General features: G+C 38.2%; 1 protein-coding gene across 1 annotated transcript in view; it reads right to left on the bottom strand.

Moving 5' to 3' along the window:
- METTL16 (methyltransferase 16, RNA N6-adenosine) overlaps nucleotides 1-16,970 on the bottom strand; it is a 55,810-nt gene that overhangs the window by 12,271 nt on the left and 26,569 nt on the right. Inside the window, exon 6 of the mRNA XM_059046725.2 lies at nucleotides 14,704-14,846. Coding sequence (XP_058902708.1) covers nucleotides 14,704-14,846 — 143 coding nt within the window. The remainder of the gene's footprint in view (nucleotides 1-14,703; nucleotides 14,847-16,970) is intronic.

Genomic DNA, 16,970 nt, shown 5'->3' with positions numbered 1-16,970 from the left:
TAGAGAAAGCCTGCGCGTAGCAACAAGGACCCACTGCAGCCAAAAATAATAAATAAATAAAATATAATATAAAAATAAAAAAGCAGGAAAATGACTCACAACCAGGATTTAAAAATCAATTAGAAACAGACCAAGAAATAAGAGAGATGGAATTAGGAGATGAGGACATCAAAACAGCTATTAGAAATATGCTCCACAACAAAACATGGACATGATGAAGAGCAAGAGGGAAGATATAAAAACTAACCAAATGGAACTTCTAGACATGAAAATTATAATATCTAAAATAAAAAATTCACAGATGGCATTAACAGCATATTAGACTCTGCAAAAGAAAAGATGTGTGAACTTGAAGACACAGCAAAACAACTACCTGAAATAATGTACACAGGGGGAAGAAAAAAAAAAGAAAAAGACCAAAAAAATAAAACACAGCACCAGTGACCAATGGGACAATATCAAGCAGTACACATAACTGGGGTTTCAGAAAAGGGGCAAAAGAGGTACAAAAATATTTGAAAAAAAGGTCAAAATTTTTTCAAAACTGATAAAAACTATAAACACATATACAAGAAGTTCAATGAACTCCACACAGAAGAAACATAAAGAAAACCATACTATATATTTAAAACAGATAGCCAACAAGGACCTACTGTATAGCACAAGGGAACTCTGCTCAATACTCTGCAATAACCTAAATGGGAAAATAATTTGAAAAAGAATAGATATATCTATATGTATAACTGAATCACATTGCTGTACGCCTGAAACTAACACAACATTGTTAATCAACTCTACTCCAATATAAAATAAAAATTAAAACAAAAAACATACTAAGGCACCTTATAATCAAATTACAGAAAATTAGAGATAAATAGAAAATCTTAAAAGCAGGGAGAGCGTAGAGACACTTTTTGTTCAAAAGAATAAAGATAAATATTTAATATCAGACTTCTCATCAGAAATAATGCAAGCCAGGGCTTCTCTGGTGGCACAGTGGATAAGAGTCCGCCTGCCAATGCAGGGGGCCTGGATTCTATCCCTGTTCACGGAACTAGATCCCACATGCATGCTGCAACTAAGGAGCCCAAGTGCCGCAACTAAGGAGCCAGCCTGCCTCAACTAAGACCCAGCTCAACCAAATAAATAAATAAATAAATAATTTTAAAAAAATGTTGACTTTTTTTAAAAAAAGGAAAACAACCAGAATATAATACCCAGGAACTGTGGGACAACTACAAAAGGTATAAAATATGTGTCATGGAAATCTAGAAGGAAAAGAAAGAGAAAAGAAGAATCTGAAACAATGACTGAGAATTTCCCCCAAATTAATGTCAGACACAAACCACAGACCCAGGAAGCTAAGAGAACACTGAGCAGAAAAAATGCCCAGAAAACCACATCTAGGCGTGAGATTTTTAAAACATAGAAAATCAAAAAGATAAAGAAAAAATTCTCAAAGAAGCTAGAAAAAGATACACCTTACCTATTGATAAGAATTAAATCCAACTTGTCTTAAGAAACCAAGCAAGCAAGAAGAGAGTGGAGTGAAATACTTATTTCAGACAGAGCTGACTTCAAACCAAGGCAAGTTATCAGGAATAATTACACAATGCTAAAGACGACAATCTTTCAAGAAGACTTAACAATCCTTAATGTGTTTGTACCTAACAACAGAGCATCAAACTACATGAAGCAAAAACTGATAGACCTGCAAGGAGTAATGGTTCATCCTCTACTAGAGATGGAAACTTCAACAACCCTCTATCAGAATGGACAGATCCAGCTGGCAGAAAATCAGTAAAGACATAGTTGAACTCATAGCACCATCAATCAACTGGCTCTAACTGACATCTATTAACTATTCATCCAACAACAGCAGAATACACATTCCTTTCAAGCTCACATGGAATATTCACCAAGACAGACCGTGTTCTGGGCCGTAAAATACATCTTAACAAATTTTAAAGACTAAAAATCATACAACATCTGCTCTTACACCATAGGGAATTAAACCTGAAATCAGTAACAGAAAGAGAGCTGGAAAATCCCCAAATACTTGGAGATTAAACAATACAATTCTAAATAACACATGGGTCAAAGAAGAAATCTCAAGAGAAATTAAGCAATACTTTTTAAAAAAATAAATTTATTTATTTATTTTTGGTTGCATTGGGTCTTTGTTGCTGCATGTGGGCTTTTGGCTACTTGCGGCAAGTGGGGGCTACTCTTTGTTGTGGTTCACGGGCTTCTCATTGTGGTGGCTTCTCTTGTTGCGGAGCATGGACTCTAGGCATGTGGGCTTCAGTAGCTGTGGCACACGAGCTCAGCAGTTGTGGCTTGTGGGCTTTACAGCACAGGCTCAGTAGTTGTGGCGCGTAGGTTTAGTTGCTCCACGGCATGTGGGATCTTCCCAGGTCAGGGCTTGAACCCGTGTCCCCTGCATTGGCAGGTGGATTCTTTTTTTTTTTAACATCTTTATTGGAGTATAATTGCTTTACAATGGTGTGTTAGTTTATGCTTTATAACAAAGTGAATCAGTTATACATATACATATGTTCCCATCTCTTCCCTCTTGCGTCTCCCTCCCTCCCACCGTCTAAGTGGTCACAAAGCACCGAGCTGATCTCCCTGTGCTATGCGGATGTTTCCCACTAGCTATCTGTTTTACTTTTGGTAGTGCATATATGTCCATGCCACTCTCTCACTCTGTCATAGCTTACCCTTCCCCCTCCCCATATCCTCAAGTCCATTCTCTAGTAGGTGTCTTTATTCCCGTCTTGCCCCTAGGTTCTTCATGACCTTTTTTTTTGTTTCTTAGATTCCATATATATGTGTTAGCATATAGTATTTCTTTTTCTCTTTCTGACTTACTTCACTCTGTATGACAGACTCTAGGTCCATCCACCTCGCTACAAATAACTCAATTTTGTTCCTTTTTATGGCTGAGTAATATTCCATTGTATATATGTGCCACATCTTCTTTATCCATTCATCTGTTGATGGACACTTAGGTTGTTTCCACATCCTGGCTATTGTAAATAGAGCTGCAATGAACATTTTGGTACATGACTCTTTGAATTCTGGTTTTCTCAGGGTATATGCCCAGTAGTGGGATTGCTGGGTCGTATGGTAGTTCTATTTTTAGTTTTTTAAGGAACCTCCATACTGTTCTCCATAGTGGCTGTATCAATTTACATTCCCACCAACAGTGCAAGAGTGTTCCCTTTTCTCCACACCCTCTCCAGCACTTATTGTTTCTAGATTTTTTGATGATGGCCATTCTGACCGGTGTGAGATGATATCTCATTGTAGTTTTGATTTGCATTTCTCTAATGATTAATGATGTTGAGCATTCTTTCATGTGTTTGTTGGCAACCTGTATATCTTCTCTGGAGAAATGTCTACTTGGGTCTTCTGGCAGGCGGATTCTTAACCACTGTGCCACCAGGGAAGTCCTAAGCAATATTTTTAACTAAATGAAAATGAAAATACCACTTGTTAAAATGTGTGTAGTGAAAGCAGTGCTTAGAGGGAAATTTATAGCATTGAATGAATACATTAGAAAAGAAAGATCTAAAATCTACCATCTAAGCTACCACCTCAGGAAGCTAAAAGAGCAAATTAAATCCAAAACAAACAGAAGAAAAGAAATAATAAAAATTGAAATCAGCAAATCAACAGAGAAAAATCAATGAAGTCAAAAGTTGGTTCTTTAAAAAGATCAATAAATTCAATAAGACTCTACCCAGGCTTAGAAAAAAAAAAAGAAAGGACACAAATTCCTAATAACAGAAATGAGATGAAGCAAAGACAGTCTTTTCAACAAATGGTGCTGGCCTAGACATCCACATTATAAAAAAACAAACACTATAAAACTCCTAGAAGATAATATAGGAGAAAATATAGATGACCCTGGATTTGGTAATGACCTTGTAGATGCCAACACCAAAGGCAGGATCCATGAAAGAAAGAATTGATAATCTGGACTTCATTACGCTCTGTGAAAGATACTGTCAAGAGAATGAAAAGACAAGTCACTGATCGGGAGAAAATACTTACAGAACATCTATCTGACAAAGGACTGTTATCTGAAATACACAAAGAACTCTTATAACTCAACAATATGAAAACAAACCTGGCTTTAAAATGGGTATCTAATAAGATACCCAACAAGGAAGATATACAGATGGTAAACAGGCATATAAAAAGATGCTCCAAATCACATGTCACCAAGGAAATGGAAATTAAAATGAGATACCATTACACACCTATGGCCAAAATCCAGAGCACCACCATACCAAATGCTGGTAAAGATGATAAGCAACACTCAGGGAAGCTCTCATTCACTGTTGGTGGAAAAGGCAAAAAAGCTCTAGCTGCTTTGGAAGACAGTTTGGCAGTCTTCCACACATACATACTCTTACCATGTGATCCAGCAATCGTGCTCATTGGTATTTACCCAAAGGAGCTGAAAACTTATGTCCACACAAAAATACACACACAGATATCTGTCTATAGCAGCTTTATTCATAACTGTCAAAACTTGGAAACAACCAAGATGCCCTTCAGTAGGTGAATGGATAAGCTGTGGTACATTCAGACAATGGAATATTATTCAGCATTAAAAAGAAATGAGCTATTAAGCCATGAAAAGACATGGAGGAAACTTAAATATACACGACTAAGTGAAAGAAACCAATCTGAAAAGGCTACATAGTGTATGATTCTAACTATATGGCATTCTGGAAAAGGCAAAATTATAGAGATGATAAAAAGATCAGTGGGGGGCTTCCCTGGTGGCGCAGTGGTTGAGAGTCCACCTGCCGATGCAGGGGACACGGGTTTGTGCCCCGGTCCGGGATGATCCCACATGCCGCGGAGCGGCTGGGCCCGTGAGCCGTGGCCGCTGAGCCTGCGTGTCCGGAGCCTGTGCTCCACAACGCGAGAGGCCACAACAGTGAGAGGCCCGTGTACCGCAAAAAAAAAAAAAAAAAAAAAAGATCAGTGGGGGGGAAGGGGGTGAATACATAGAACAGAGAGGATTTTTAAGGCAGTGGAAATATTATGTATGATATTATAATGGTGGATACATGTAAATACACGTGTCCAAACTCACAGAACATACAACAGCAAGGATGAACCCTAATGTAAATGATGGACTCTGCGTGATAATGAAGTGTCCATGTAGGCTCATCAATTTTAACAAACGTCCCACTCTGGTGAGGAATACTGAGAATGGGGGAAGTTATGCATGTGCAGGGCAGGAGTATATGGGAAATCTCTGTAATTTCCCCTCAATTTTGCTGTACCTTAAACTAGTCTTAAGAAATAAAGTCTATATACACCTGAAACTAACACAACACTGTAAATCAACTAGAATCCAATAAAATTTTTTTTAAAAAGTCTATCACAAAAGAAAGAGAGATACAGGAATGACCAACAAGAACATGTAAAGATGCCCCCCATCACTGGTCACTGGTGAAAAACAACTTAAAACCAGAATGAGATATCACTATACAACCACTAGAATGGATAAACTTTAAAAGAATGACAATATCAAATGGTGTCAGCTGGAACTTTCATACATTGCTGGTGAGAATGTAAAATGGTACATACAGCCACTTGAAAACAGCCTGGCCACTTGACTCAGGAATCCTATTCCTAGGTATTTACTCAAGACAGAGGAAAACTTAAGTCCACACAAAGACTTGTATGCAAATGTTCACAGCGGTGTTACGCATACTAGCCAAAACCTGGAAATGATCCAAAGGTCCATCAACTGGTGAGTGGATTAACAAATTGGGTATATTCACATAATGGCATACTACTTAGCAATAAAAAGGGACATTATTCATACAGTGCATGGACATGCTACGTGAAAGCCTGTTTTGTGTTCTTTTTTGAGACGGTCAGTCAGGCGCAGCCACGAGGAGACAGAGGACAGGCTCAGGAAAAAACAAAGTTTATTATACTTACAACTCCTAGAGACAGGCAGGACTCACCATGCAGGGTCACATGGGGAAGACACTAGGGTGGTCAGGTGGCAGACGACAGGAGCAAGGGGAAGGTGGAGGCCACAGCCCTTATTGGGGTTTCCTCAGGACAGGCAAGGCAGGGCAACGGTAGAACTTTAGGATCAGCTAGTGTGAATAACGTCTGTGGGCTCTGGGCTATGGAGTGGTCCTCAGTTGCCTGGCACCCAGCCCTGGGATGACTCAGGCAGAGCAAGATGGCCTCCTGGGCTGAAAGGGCAGAGAGAGGAGGGAGGGCTCTGGGCTTGCAGATCCAAGGCCTGCTCAGGCTGGTCCTTTGCCATGTCGAAGAATTGAAGAGCCCAGGGAGGGGCAGTCTCCCCCAGCCAGAGAGGTCAAAACATCATAATACACAGAAAAGTTAAAATATTTACAATACAAAGCCAGACACAAAAAACTACATTCTGTATGATACCATTTATTTAAAAGTCTAGAACAGGCAAAACTACTGTGACACAACAACTGAAGCCCATGTGCCTAGAGCCCGTGCTCCACAACGAAAAGGAGCCCCTGCTCGCCATAACTAGAGAAAAACCCGTATGCAGCAACAAAGACCCAAGACAGCCCAAAACTAAATAAAACAGAACAAACAAACAGAAAACTACTGTGACAGAAAAATCAGTGATGACTAGCGGCTGGGAAGGGTGGGAAGAGACTGCAAACGGCCACTAGGGAACTTTTTTACAGTGATGGAAATGTTCTATATCTTGATTGTGGTGGTGGTAATGTACACATTTGTCAAAATGCATCAAATCATACACTTAAATTGGAGAATGTAACTATGCAAGTTATATACCTCAATAGAACTGATTTAAATATATAAATTTCTAAATAATGATGTACCTTATATCTTCAAATATACATAAAGAATAGTTAACAATATAGTAATGTTTTGCATCTTTCTTGCTTTATAACATAGCTTAGTTATACTAGCAATACATAATCTGTATCCTGCTTCTTTCACCAAGCATCATAATTACCCCTGTCATTTGAAATTCATCTAACTGCACATTAGATTTAAAGAGAAATTTCAGATTAAGGGGATATACATTCAATATGTATTTGTCTGTATGCAAAATAGCTACTATGGGGCTTCCCTGGTGGCGCAGTGGTTGGGAGTCCGCCTGCCAATGCAGGGGACGCGGGTTCATGCCCTGGTCCGGGAAGATCCCACATGCTGCGGAGTGGCTGGGCCCGTGAGCCATGGCCGCTGAGCCTGCGCGTCTGGAGCCTGTGCTCCGCAACGGGAGAGACCACAACAGTGAGAGGCCCGCGTACCCGCCCCCCCCCCCCCAAAAAAAGCTACTATGAAGGTGAAGTTTAAAGTAACAAAAACTCTAAGTGAATATAAGAGCCTCTAACATCACATGCTAAGTTAAAACTACAAAAAATTTCCATTTCTATAAGTTGGAAACTGTTGAAGACTGGCAATTTTATACGGTTCAACCTAATACATTAAATAATACAGATGAAAATCTTATTAATTACAAAAGTATAACAAATACTATTATACTGCTTTAGAAGTAGTATGCATTAACCAATATTTTATTTGTTTTTATTGTTTGTGGGTTCAACAACGGATGACAATCCTTATTTTTGTTTAATCAATCCTTTTTCTGATTTGAAAACACAAATAAATAATTGTCCTACCTAAATTACTTTAAACAAACCTGGGTAAATTTACTCAGAGCATAATCTATTCCATTTGGCGGCTTTACAAGGTTTGGAAGAAAAAGAATATGCTCCCTTTAAGAAGGCAGTGGAGAAATCATTAACCAGGAATTAAAAGCCTTTGATATGTTAGGAACAAGATGAAGGAAAAGAAATTAAAAGCAATTAGTGCTCACAAAGTAACAGTATAAAATAGGTTAATTAACACCTTTCTTTTAAAATTAGCATTACTGAACAGATTTTTAAAAAAATTTTTTTTCATTGAAATATAGTTGATTTACAATGTGTTAATTTCTGCTGTACAGCAAAGTGACACAGTTATACACATACATTCTTTTTTTTAATTCTTTTCCATTATGGTTTATCCCAGGATACTGAATATAGTTCCCTGTGCTATACAGTAGGACCTTGCTGTTTATCCATTCTATATGTAATAGTTTGCACCTACTAACTTCAAACTCCCACTTCATCCCTCCACCATCCCCTCTCCCCCTTGGCAACCACAAGTCTGTTCTCTATGTCAGTGAGTCTGTTTCTGTTTCGTAGATAGGTTCATTTGTGCCATATTTTAGATTCCACATATTAAGTGATATCATATGGTATTTGTCTTTCTCTCTCTGACTTCTTCACTTAGTAAGATCATCTGTAGTTGCATCCATGTCCTGAACAGGTTAGATCAGAGTCACCAGAAGCCAAGAAAAGGCCCAGAACAGAGACAAAAAAAAGATGCTACAAATTTCCTCAGGAATCAAAGGGAAGCAAATATTTAAATAACTCAGGCTTGTAATGTGTCATTGGTACTTAACATGGACTTGGCAGAGTTCATTTCTTTTAACCATTACTGTAAGCTAAATAGTATATCGTGAATCTTTTCTGTTTTTCTTCTTTTTTTTCTTTTTGGCCACACGGCTTGCAAGATCGTAGTTCCCCAACCAGGGATTGAACCCACACCCTTGACAGTGAAAGCGCAGAGTCCTAACAACTGGACCACCGAATTCCCTATCTTTTAAGATTGAATCTCATCAATATATCAACTGTTTTCTGCAAGTTATATTTCTTATAGAAAAAGCAGAAGTAATTGGGTATATTAAAAATTGTTTTAGCTTCACTTAAAAAAAAAATCCCTACTGAGGGACTTCCCTCGTGGTCCAGTGGTAAAGAATCCGCCTTACAATGCAGGGGACACAGGTTCAATCCCTGGTCAGGGAACTAAGATCCCACATGACGCGAGGCAATTAAGCCCGTGCGCCACAACTACTGAGCTCGCGCGCCTCAACTAGAGCCCGTGTGCCGCAAACTACAGAGCCCACTCACCCTGGAGCCCGTGCGCCACAACTAGAGAAAAGTCCACGCACCGCAACGAAAGATCCTGCAGGCCTCAACAAAGATCCTGTGTGCCTCAGGCAACTAAGACCTGACGCAGCCAGAAAAAAAAAAAAAAAACGCCTACCCATTAGATCCTAGCTACTCTCAACAGGCATCTTGTGACAACTAATCAAAACGCATGTAGGAAAAAAAAATGAAAAGGAAGATCAGTTACCCAAGAGATTTTGAACCCATTATACTATTTTAATGATGAAAGTAGCACTCCACTCATTACAGCATTTAGTAATTCCTTAGAGACAACAGGTTTCAAGAAAAATTATTTTGAAATTATTTCAAACGTATAGAAATTGCAAGGTTAGTACAAATGATTCCAGTACACTCTTCACGCAGATTCACTGTACTTTGCCCCATTTGCTTGCTCTGTGTGTGTTTTTCTAAACCATTTGAGTTAGCTACAGACATCATCATGCCCCTAATGTTAAATATTTTGGCATGTACATTTTAAAAACAAGGACTTTCTCTTTTATAACCACAGAACAATGATCAAATTGACAAAATTTAACACTCATATGATACTATTATCTGGAATACAGTCCATACTCAAATTTCACCAATTATCCCAATAACATCCTTCATGTCAATTTTCTCCCCTGATGCAAGATCCAATCTAGGATCATGCATTTCATTTACGTGTCAAGTCTCTTTAGTCTCTTTCAATATGGAACAGGTCTGTGGTCTTTTTTTACTTTCACAACCTTAATATTTTTGAAAAATTGTCTTACAAAATCCCTCAAGTTGGTTTCTCTGAAATTTCCTCATTGATTCAGGTAAAACATTTGGGGCATGAAGAGCACAGAGGTGCTACATGTCCTTCTAGGTGACCCCCATCAGGAGGTGATCACCTGGTCAAGGTGGTATCCCCCAGTCTCTCCACTATAAAGTTACCATATATCCCTTTGTAACTGAAATACTTTGTAACTGGGGAAATACTTTGAAACTATGAAAATATCCTGTTCCTCTTCAAATTTTCCATTGTTGATTCCTCCATGAATCAATTATTACTATAATGATTGCAAAATAGTGATTTTTCTAATTATTCTACATTTATTAGTTGGCATTCTAGAGTAAACAAGGAGCTTTTCCTCTATCCCCTTTGTAGTTTATTTGCTTACTTTATTCAGTGGGTTATAATCCATTATTGTCATTATTCATTCTGAGCTTATATTGTCCCATATTGTTCTTTTAACAATGCGGGAGCTGGCTCCTATGTTCTTTTAACATTTAATACCATAAAAGGTATTATCACAACCTTACAGACGAGGAAAATGAAGCGGCTTACCCTTTTATAAAGGTAAGTCAAAGTTTGTTGCAGAACTGGACAGTCTTTCAGCTGGAAAATTAACTAAAAGCTCAGTTATAAAATTTACAATTGTTCCTTTTTGGTTTTTTTTAAATTTTATTTTTGGCTGTGCTGGGTCTCTGTTGCCGCGCGCGGGCTTTCTCTAGTTGCAGTGAGCGGGGGGGGGGGGGGGGGGGGGGCGCTACTCTTCATTGCTGTGCACAGGCTTGCAGAGCACAGGCTCTAGGCATGTGGGCTTCAGTATTTGTGGCTCGCAGACTCTAGAGCGCAGGCTCAGTGGTTGTTGCGCACAGGCTTAGTTGCTCCACGGCATGTGGAATCTTCCTGGACCAGGGCTCGAACCCGTGTCCCCTGCATTGGCAGGCAGATTCTTAACCACTGTGCCACCAGGGAAGCCCTACAATTGTTCCTTGCAACCATCACTTACAGCACCCCATAATTATGCTAGCATCTAGTTTTAAGAAAAAAAAACAGAAAAGGAGGGGGACTTTGCATTAAAGTAAAATAGCAGAGTACTCTTAACATTTCCTTTCAACACAGTAGACCAGAGCATTTAAATCTACTGGATTCCTAAAATGGTCAAGAGTTTAAAAGACCCTATTTACTATTCATTATTATTTTTAATTACATCAAATACATATTCATTCAATTCTATGACTACCCTACGAGGTATGAGGTAGCTATTATTACCTCACTTTACCAATGAGAAAAAATTTAAAAGATAAGTCAAAGAGGGACTTCCCTGGCAGTCCAGTGGTTAAGACTTCACCTTCCAATGCAGCAGGTGTGGGTTCCATCCCCTGGTCAGGGAGCTAAGATCCCACATGCCTCCCGGCCAGAAAACCAAAACATAAAACAGAAGCAATATTGTAACAAATTCAATAAAGACTTTAAAAATGGTCCACATCAAAAAAAAAAAAAAAAAAGTCAAAGAATCACATTTCGAAAGGCCTAGCTTGTTTAATTTATTATCCATCACCAGATATGTGGATTTTACCCAGACCCAAGAAGTCTCCACCATCTGGCAGGGGGCAAGGAATGGAAAGGAAAAAGCAAAAACGGGGAGTAAAACCAGTATTAAGTTGGAACTTGGTAAATCTGGTTCCTGGAAAAATCACAGAATCACTGCCATAAAGGGCATCAGAGATAGACCTAATAACCAATGACAAGAGTAAAATCCAGGCCATAAGGGGTTTGATAAACTCTGCTTATGTATTTAGAAGGTTAGGTGAGTGAGTCTCTAAAAAACGAAAATGCTGTTAAGACAAGCACTTGTAAATCTTCATCAACAGTAGAAAGGCCGTCTAATAATGTCATATGTCAATTATACCTCAACAATAAAGGAAAGAAAAAAGAAAAGAAAAGGAGTAGAAAAGAAAAGGCTGTGTACTTAGAAGTCTAACTGCAGTCTGGGCTACAGAGGCTACACAGAGTGGTAGAAAGAGCACTGGACCAGAATTAGGAGGTCTGGGTCCCAAATTTCTAATCTGTACAACTAAGGGGTTGGATAACTTTCTCTCTCAAAGGCCTCCCAGCTGCAAAATTCCTTAAGATACAAAACTGCACTTGCTGCTGAGCGTGACTTAGGCAAGGCATGAATCATAACAGGGAGGTGAGGCATCTGGAATGCCATCACTAGGATCAGTCCAACAAATTTAACTTATTTCACTCCATAATGTTAAAATTTGGCTTAATTTCTGCATTTCTTCAGGAACAAGAAGGGGGATAAGAAGCAGATGGTGGGGTTTAAATACTTGTTTTCAATCCCTTATTTTTCATAGCTTCAAAATATGCAGTTTCCACAGCATTTTAAAATTTGAGAGTTGCATAGTGGTATAAACATTATGTCAACTACAACAACATGCAGGACATGAACTGGTAACATATACAAGTGAAAGTCACCGAAGTATGACACGAAATTGTAAACAATATTTGTGAGCAAAACTCTTTCAAAAAACACTGCTCTATTTTCTCTTCAATGAAAAACACTTCATTCTCCCTTTCTTCCTTTTATCTTCCCTCTCAACCTGCCTGAGTCCCAACAGAGCAGACAAGACTGCTGAACCCTTTCTTTATATGAATCGTAACTGGGTAACTTTTCCTATAGGCGACACCAACCTTGAAATGGTTGACTCTTCAGAGACATGATGGGCTCTAGCAATTTACCCTTCCCAGCAAACGTTCACCTTCCATTCAATTTGTGGGCTGCCATAGAGCCAGGTACAGGCAGACTTGGAACGTACTGACCAATTTCCTCTCTCTTAGAATGGTGTTCATTTAAAACATATTTTTTGTAGTTCAAATGGAACTTTGGAAATAATAGAAACTTACTGATTAATAGGCTCCTGAAAACAACCTTCCCCATTTTGTTGAATGACTCCAGTTCCCTCAAAAGCTGACAGATAGTGAAAGGGCCACATGGCCCTGGTTACCTACTGTCATGAGTCTCAGTGCTCTGTTGCTTTAAGTCTACTTTACATACTCACACTCTTCTCAATGCTCAGTATGACTTAAGGCTCTTTCTTCCTCACATCCTAATGTTTTTTTTTTTTAATTGCGGTATAGTTGCTTTACAACGTTGTGTTAGTTTCTGCTGTACAGCCAAGTGAATCAGCTATATGTATACATATGTCCCCTCTTTTTTGGATTTCCTTCCCATTTAGGTCACCTCAGAGCATTAAGTAAAGTTCCCTGTGCTATACAGCAGGTTCTCGTTAGTTATCTATTTTATACATATTAGTGTATATGTATCGATCCTAATCTCCCAATTCACCCCACCCCTCTCTTCCCGCCTTGGTGTCCATACGTTTGTTCTCTGTGTCTGTGTCTCTATTTCTGCCTTGCAAACAGGTTCATCTGTACCATTTTTCGTTGAAGAAATCAACTTAAGGCAAAAATTTATTAACCTTTGGCTTTAATATTGTGTACATTTTCTAAGGCAGATCATCCAAGAATCCAGTTGCTTTCCATATTTAAATAAACTCACATTTAACAAACCAGGATATTTGTTGATTTTGGAACTGGCCTACTAAAATAAGAGGCTTTAAACACCTATAAATCCAAAAGCGGGGGGTGGGGAAAGGTTTCCCTACTTAGCAATTCCAGTTTTGGGTATTCACCCAAAAGAATTCGAGCAGGGTCTTAAGAAATATTTGCACATCCATGTTCCTAGCCACGTTATCCACAATAGCCAAAACGTGGAAGTAACCCAAGTGTCCATCAACAGATAAACGGATAAACAAAATGTAGTATATACATACAATGGAATATTAATATTATTCAGCCCTAGAAAGGAAGGAAATTCTGAAACATGCTATAACGTGGATGAATACTGAGGACTTGACGCTAAGGGAAAGAAGCCAGTCAAAAAGGGACAAATATGATTTCACTTAGATAAGGTACCTCAAATAGTCAAATTCATAGAGATGGAAAGAAGAATGGTGGTTGCCAGGGGTTATGGGAAGAGAGGGAATGGGGACTAGTTGTTTAATGGGTACAGAGTTTTAGTTTTACAAGAAGAAAGAGTTCTGGAGGTTAGCTGCACAACAATATGAATGTACTTAATGCTACTGAACTGTACACTTTAAAAATGGTTAAGATGGTAAATTTTATGTTATGCGTATCTTACCATAATTTTAAAAAATTCTTCTCTATGTCACAAAGCTAAATCCTAGGGTTGAAAGCCCTTTTAGTCTGAACTACCACATTATCCATCATTTCACCAACACTTGGCAGAGTGAGAAGTCAAGCGAGACAAATAGCTCTTTCTGAGTACCTTATGCTGCTTAATGACAGGTGTGTTGTCCGAGATAATTAGCTTTTAAAAAGGAATAGCCTTAACTCTCCTCTGGAGCTGGTTAGTGACCTCAGTTTCCCTTCATTAAGTTCTTGACAGCTCAATGTCCTCACATCTGTCATCGTTTGGGAGACTGATTCCAAGAACATAAATTGCTTCAAGGACTAGGCAACAAATTTATTCTGGTTCATGGGGCAGATCTGAACCCATCTGTTTTCTAATCAAAAGCCATATTTGAATCAGTTTTGTTCCATCACAGGACCATACTAATGGGAGCAATACAATCATATGGTATTTTCCTCCTTTCTATCCATGCACTGTAGATGATTGCAGGACACAAAATCAATTAAAGGCATGAGAGCATCCTCAGAAACAGGGTCTTTGCAGACTGTAGGACCTTCTACCTTTTCGGGTTTTATCTGTTTATTCTTCAGACCACAGTGATTTTGTTTCCTCTCAGTGACATGGTTTCTTTCTGAATTACATAGTTGATATTATTCTTATTACCAACTTACCTTAATCTTTTTTGAAGCTGTAAACTGTCATGGATGATCCTTTTAACAAACTCTAATTCGCCTCCTTCTGCCATGATCTCTGTGATCCCTCCTGTATTTACTGAGCTAGGTGGGGGTCTTCGAGGGTTTCGAGAGTTTACTCCCTGAACAACACAACAACGACAACAAACCCTGGTGAAAAACCTTTACACCTTAAGGCCAGCTCTTTGACTGTAACCTAGTTTTACACAAGACTGCTTAGACATAATTTCCGTTTCCAGGTATCATGCTAGATTTGGGATTTAAAAATCAAATCAAATTTAAAAATCAAATAGATCAAAGATTTAAATGTAAAAGCTGAAACAATAAAACTCTTAGAAGAAAACATAGGAGTAAATCTTCATGACCTTGCATTAGGCAATGGTTTCTTAGATATGACACCAAAAGCATAAGCAACAGAAGAGAAAACAGATAAAGTGTACTTCCTCAAAAGTAAAAACTTCCAGCTGCAAGGGACACACCATCAAGAAAATGAAAAGACAATCCACAGAATGGGAGAAAATGTTCACAAATAATATATCTAATAAGGGACTTGCATATAGAATACATAAAGAATTCTTACAACAATAATAAAAAGAAAAATAACCCAATTTAAATGGGCAAAGGATCTGAATAGGCATTTCTCCAAAGAAGATACACAAATGGCTAATAAGCACACAAAAAGATGTTCCGCTACTTCATACTCTCTAGGATGGCTATAATCAAGAAGACAGATAAAAACAAGTGTTGACAAAGATGTGGAGAAATTGGAACTCTCATACACTACACGTAGTGGAATAAAAAATGGTGCAGCCATTTTGGATAACATCCTGGCAGTTCCTCAAACAATTAAACATAGAGTTACCATATGATCCAGTGATTCCACTCCTAGGTATACAATGAAGAGAAATGAAAACATGTTCACACAACACTTGTACATGAATGCTCACAGCAGCATTGTTCAAAATAGCCAAAAAGTGAATAAAACCCAAATGTCCATCAACAGATGAATGGATCAGTAAAATGCGTTATTTCCATACAATGGAATATTATTCGGCAATAAAAAGAAATGAAGTACTGATACATGCTACAATATGGATGAACCTTGAAAACATATTATGCTTAGTGAAAGAAGTCAGTCACAAAAGACCACATATTATATGATTCCATTTTTATGAAATGTCCAAAACAGGCAACTCCACAGAAAGAGAGTAGACTGATGGTTGCCTAGGACTAGGGAGGCTGCAAGGAAACCGAGAGTAATTGCTAATGGGTGTGGGTTTTTTTTTTTTCTGCGGGGTGGGTGATGAAAATGCTCTAAAATTGATTGTGGTGATGGCTGCACAACTCTGTGAATATACTAAAAATAATTAAATTCTACCCTTTAAGTGGGTGAATTGATGGCACGTAAATTGTTTTTCAGTAAAGTTGCTATAAAAAGATACTTAGTTCTGGTGCTAGTTATAGTCTATTTCTTCATCTGGATGCTGGTTCTATAAGAATATTCACTCTGGAAAATCCAGTTTACACTCATGGCATGTGTACTTTTATGTATATATGTTGTATCTCAACATTTTTTGAAAGAAATGTACTCCAGGATGTGGCTATTTTATCAATAGTTCTCAAATTTATCTGCACTGAAGGCTAAAATTTAGATTTCTTAAATCCTGCTTCACTTCATGTTCCAATCTAGAAAGTTGGTATTGCTAATAAATTTCTGTCCACTTCGCCCCCCGCAGCCAAATTTAATCCATCTGGAACTTATTTTGTTATGAGGTATGTAAATGGTACTTTAGAGTATTTGAGTGATTCTAAAAACAATTTATTCTCTCAAAGTTTTAAGCATACACACGCCCTCGTTTCCTTCTGATTAGTATTATTCACTTTCTATTAATTCTTCTCTAGATGAAGGAAAACTTAGGTTAAATCAATAATATTTTATTGATTTTTAATAGGTAAGTTTTTTTTAGCCAATGCATCTCTTTCCATATTCATAAGCAAATATATTTTATTTCATGAAATGAATATATTCATTTCAAGTTGGAAAGACTAAATAAGACATTTGTTTGCTATCAAATGATAGCTGGCAGTAAAAACAGTGACCCTCTCCTTAAGCCAATAAGCCCAATGCAGTAGAGTAGACTGTAACCTAAGCTGGTCCAATCAGAAGAAATCCAAATGTTAAATGGTTTGGGGAAGAAAAGAGCTCTCTTCTCACCCTCTCCCACTCCCCAAATATTATGCCACAA

The sequence above is a fragment of the Kogia breviceps genome, chromosome 19 (assembly GCF_026419965.1).
Source record: "Kogia breviceps isolate mKogBre1 chromosome 19, mKogBre1 haplotype 1, whole genome shotgun sequence".
Taxonomy (NCBI): domain Eukaryota; kingdom Metazoa; phylum Chordata; class Mammalia; order Artiodactyla; family Physeteridae; genus Kogia; species Kogia breviceps.
The sequence above is the reverse complement of the archived record's forward strand: the minus strand, read 5'-3'. Positions and strand labels throughout refer to the sequence as shown.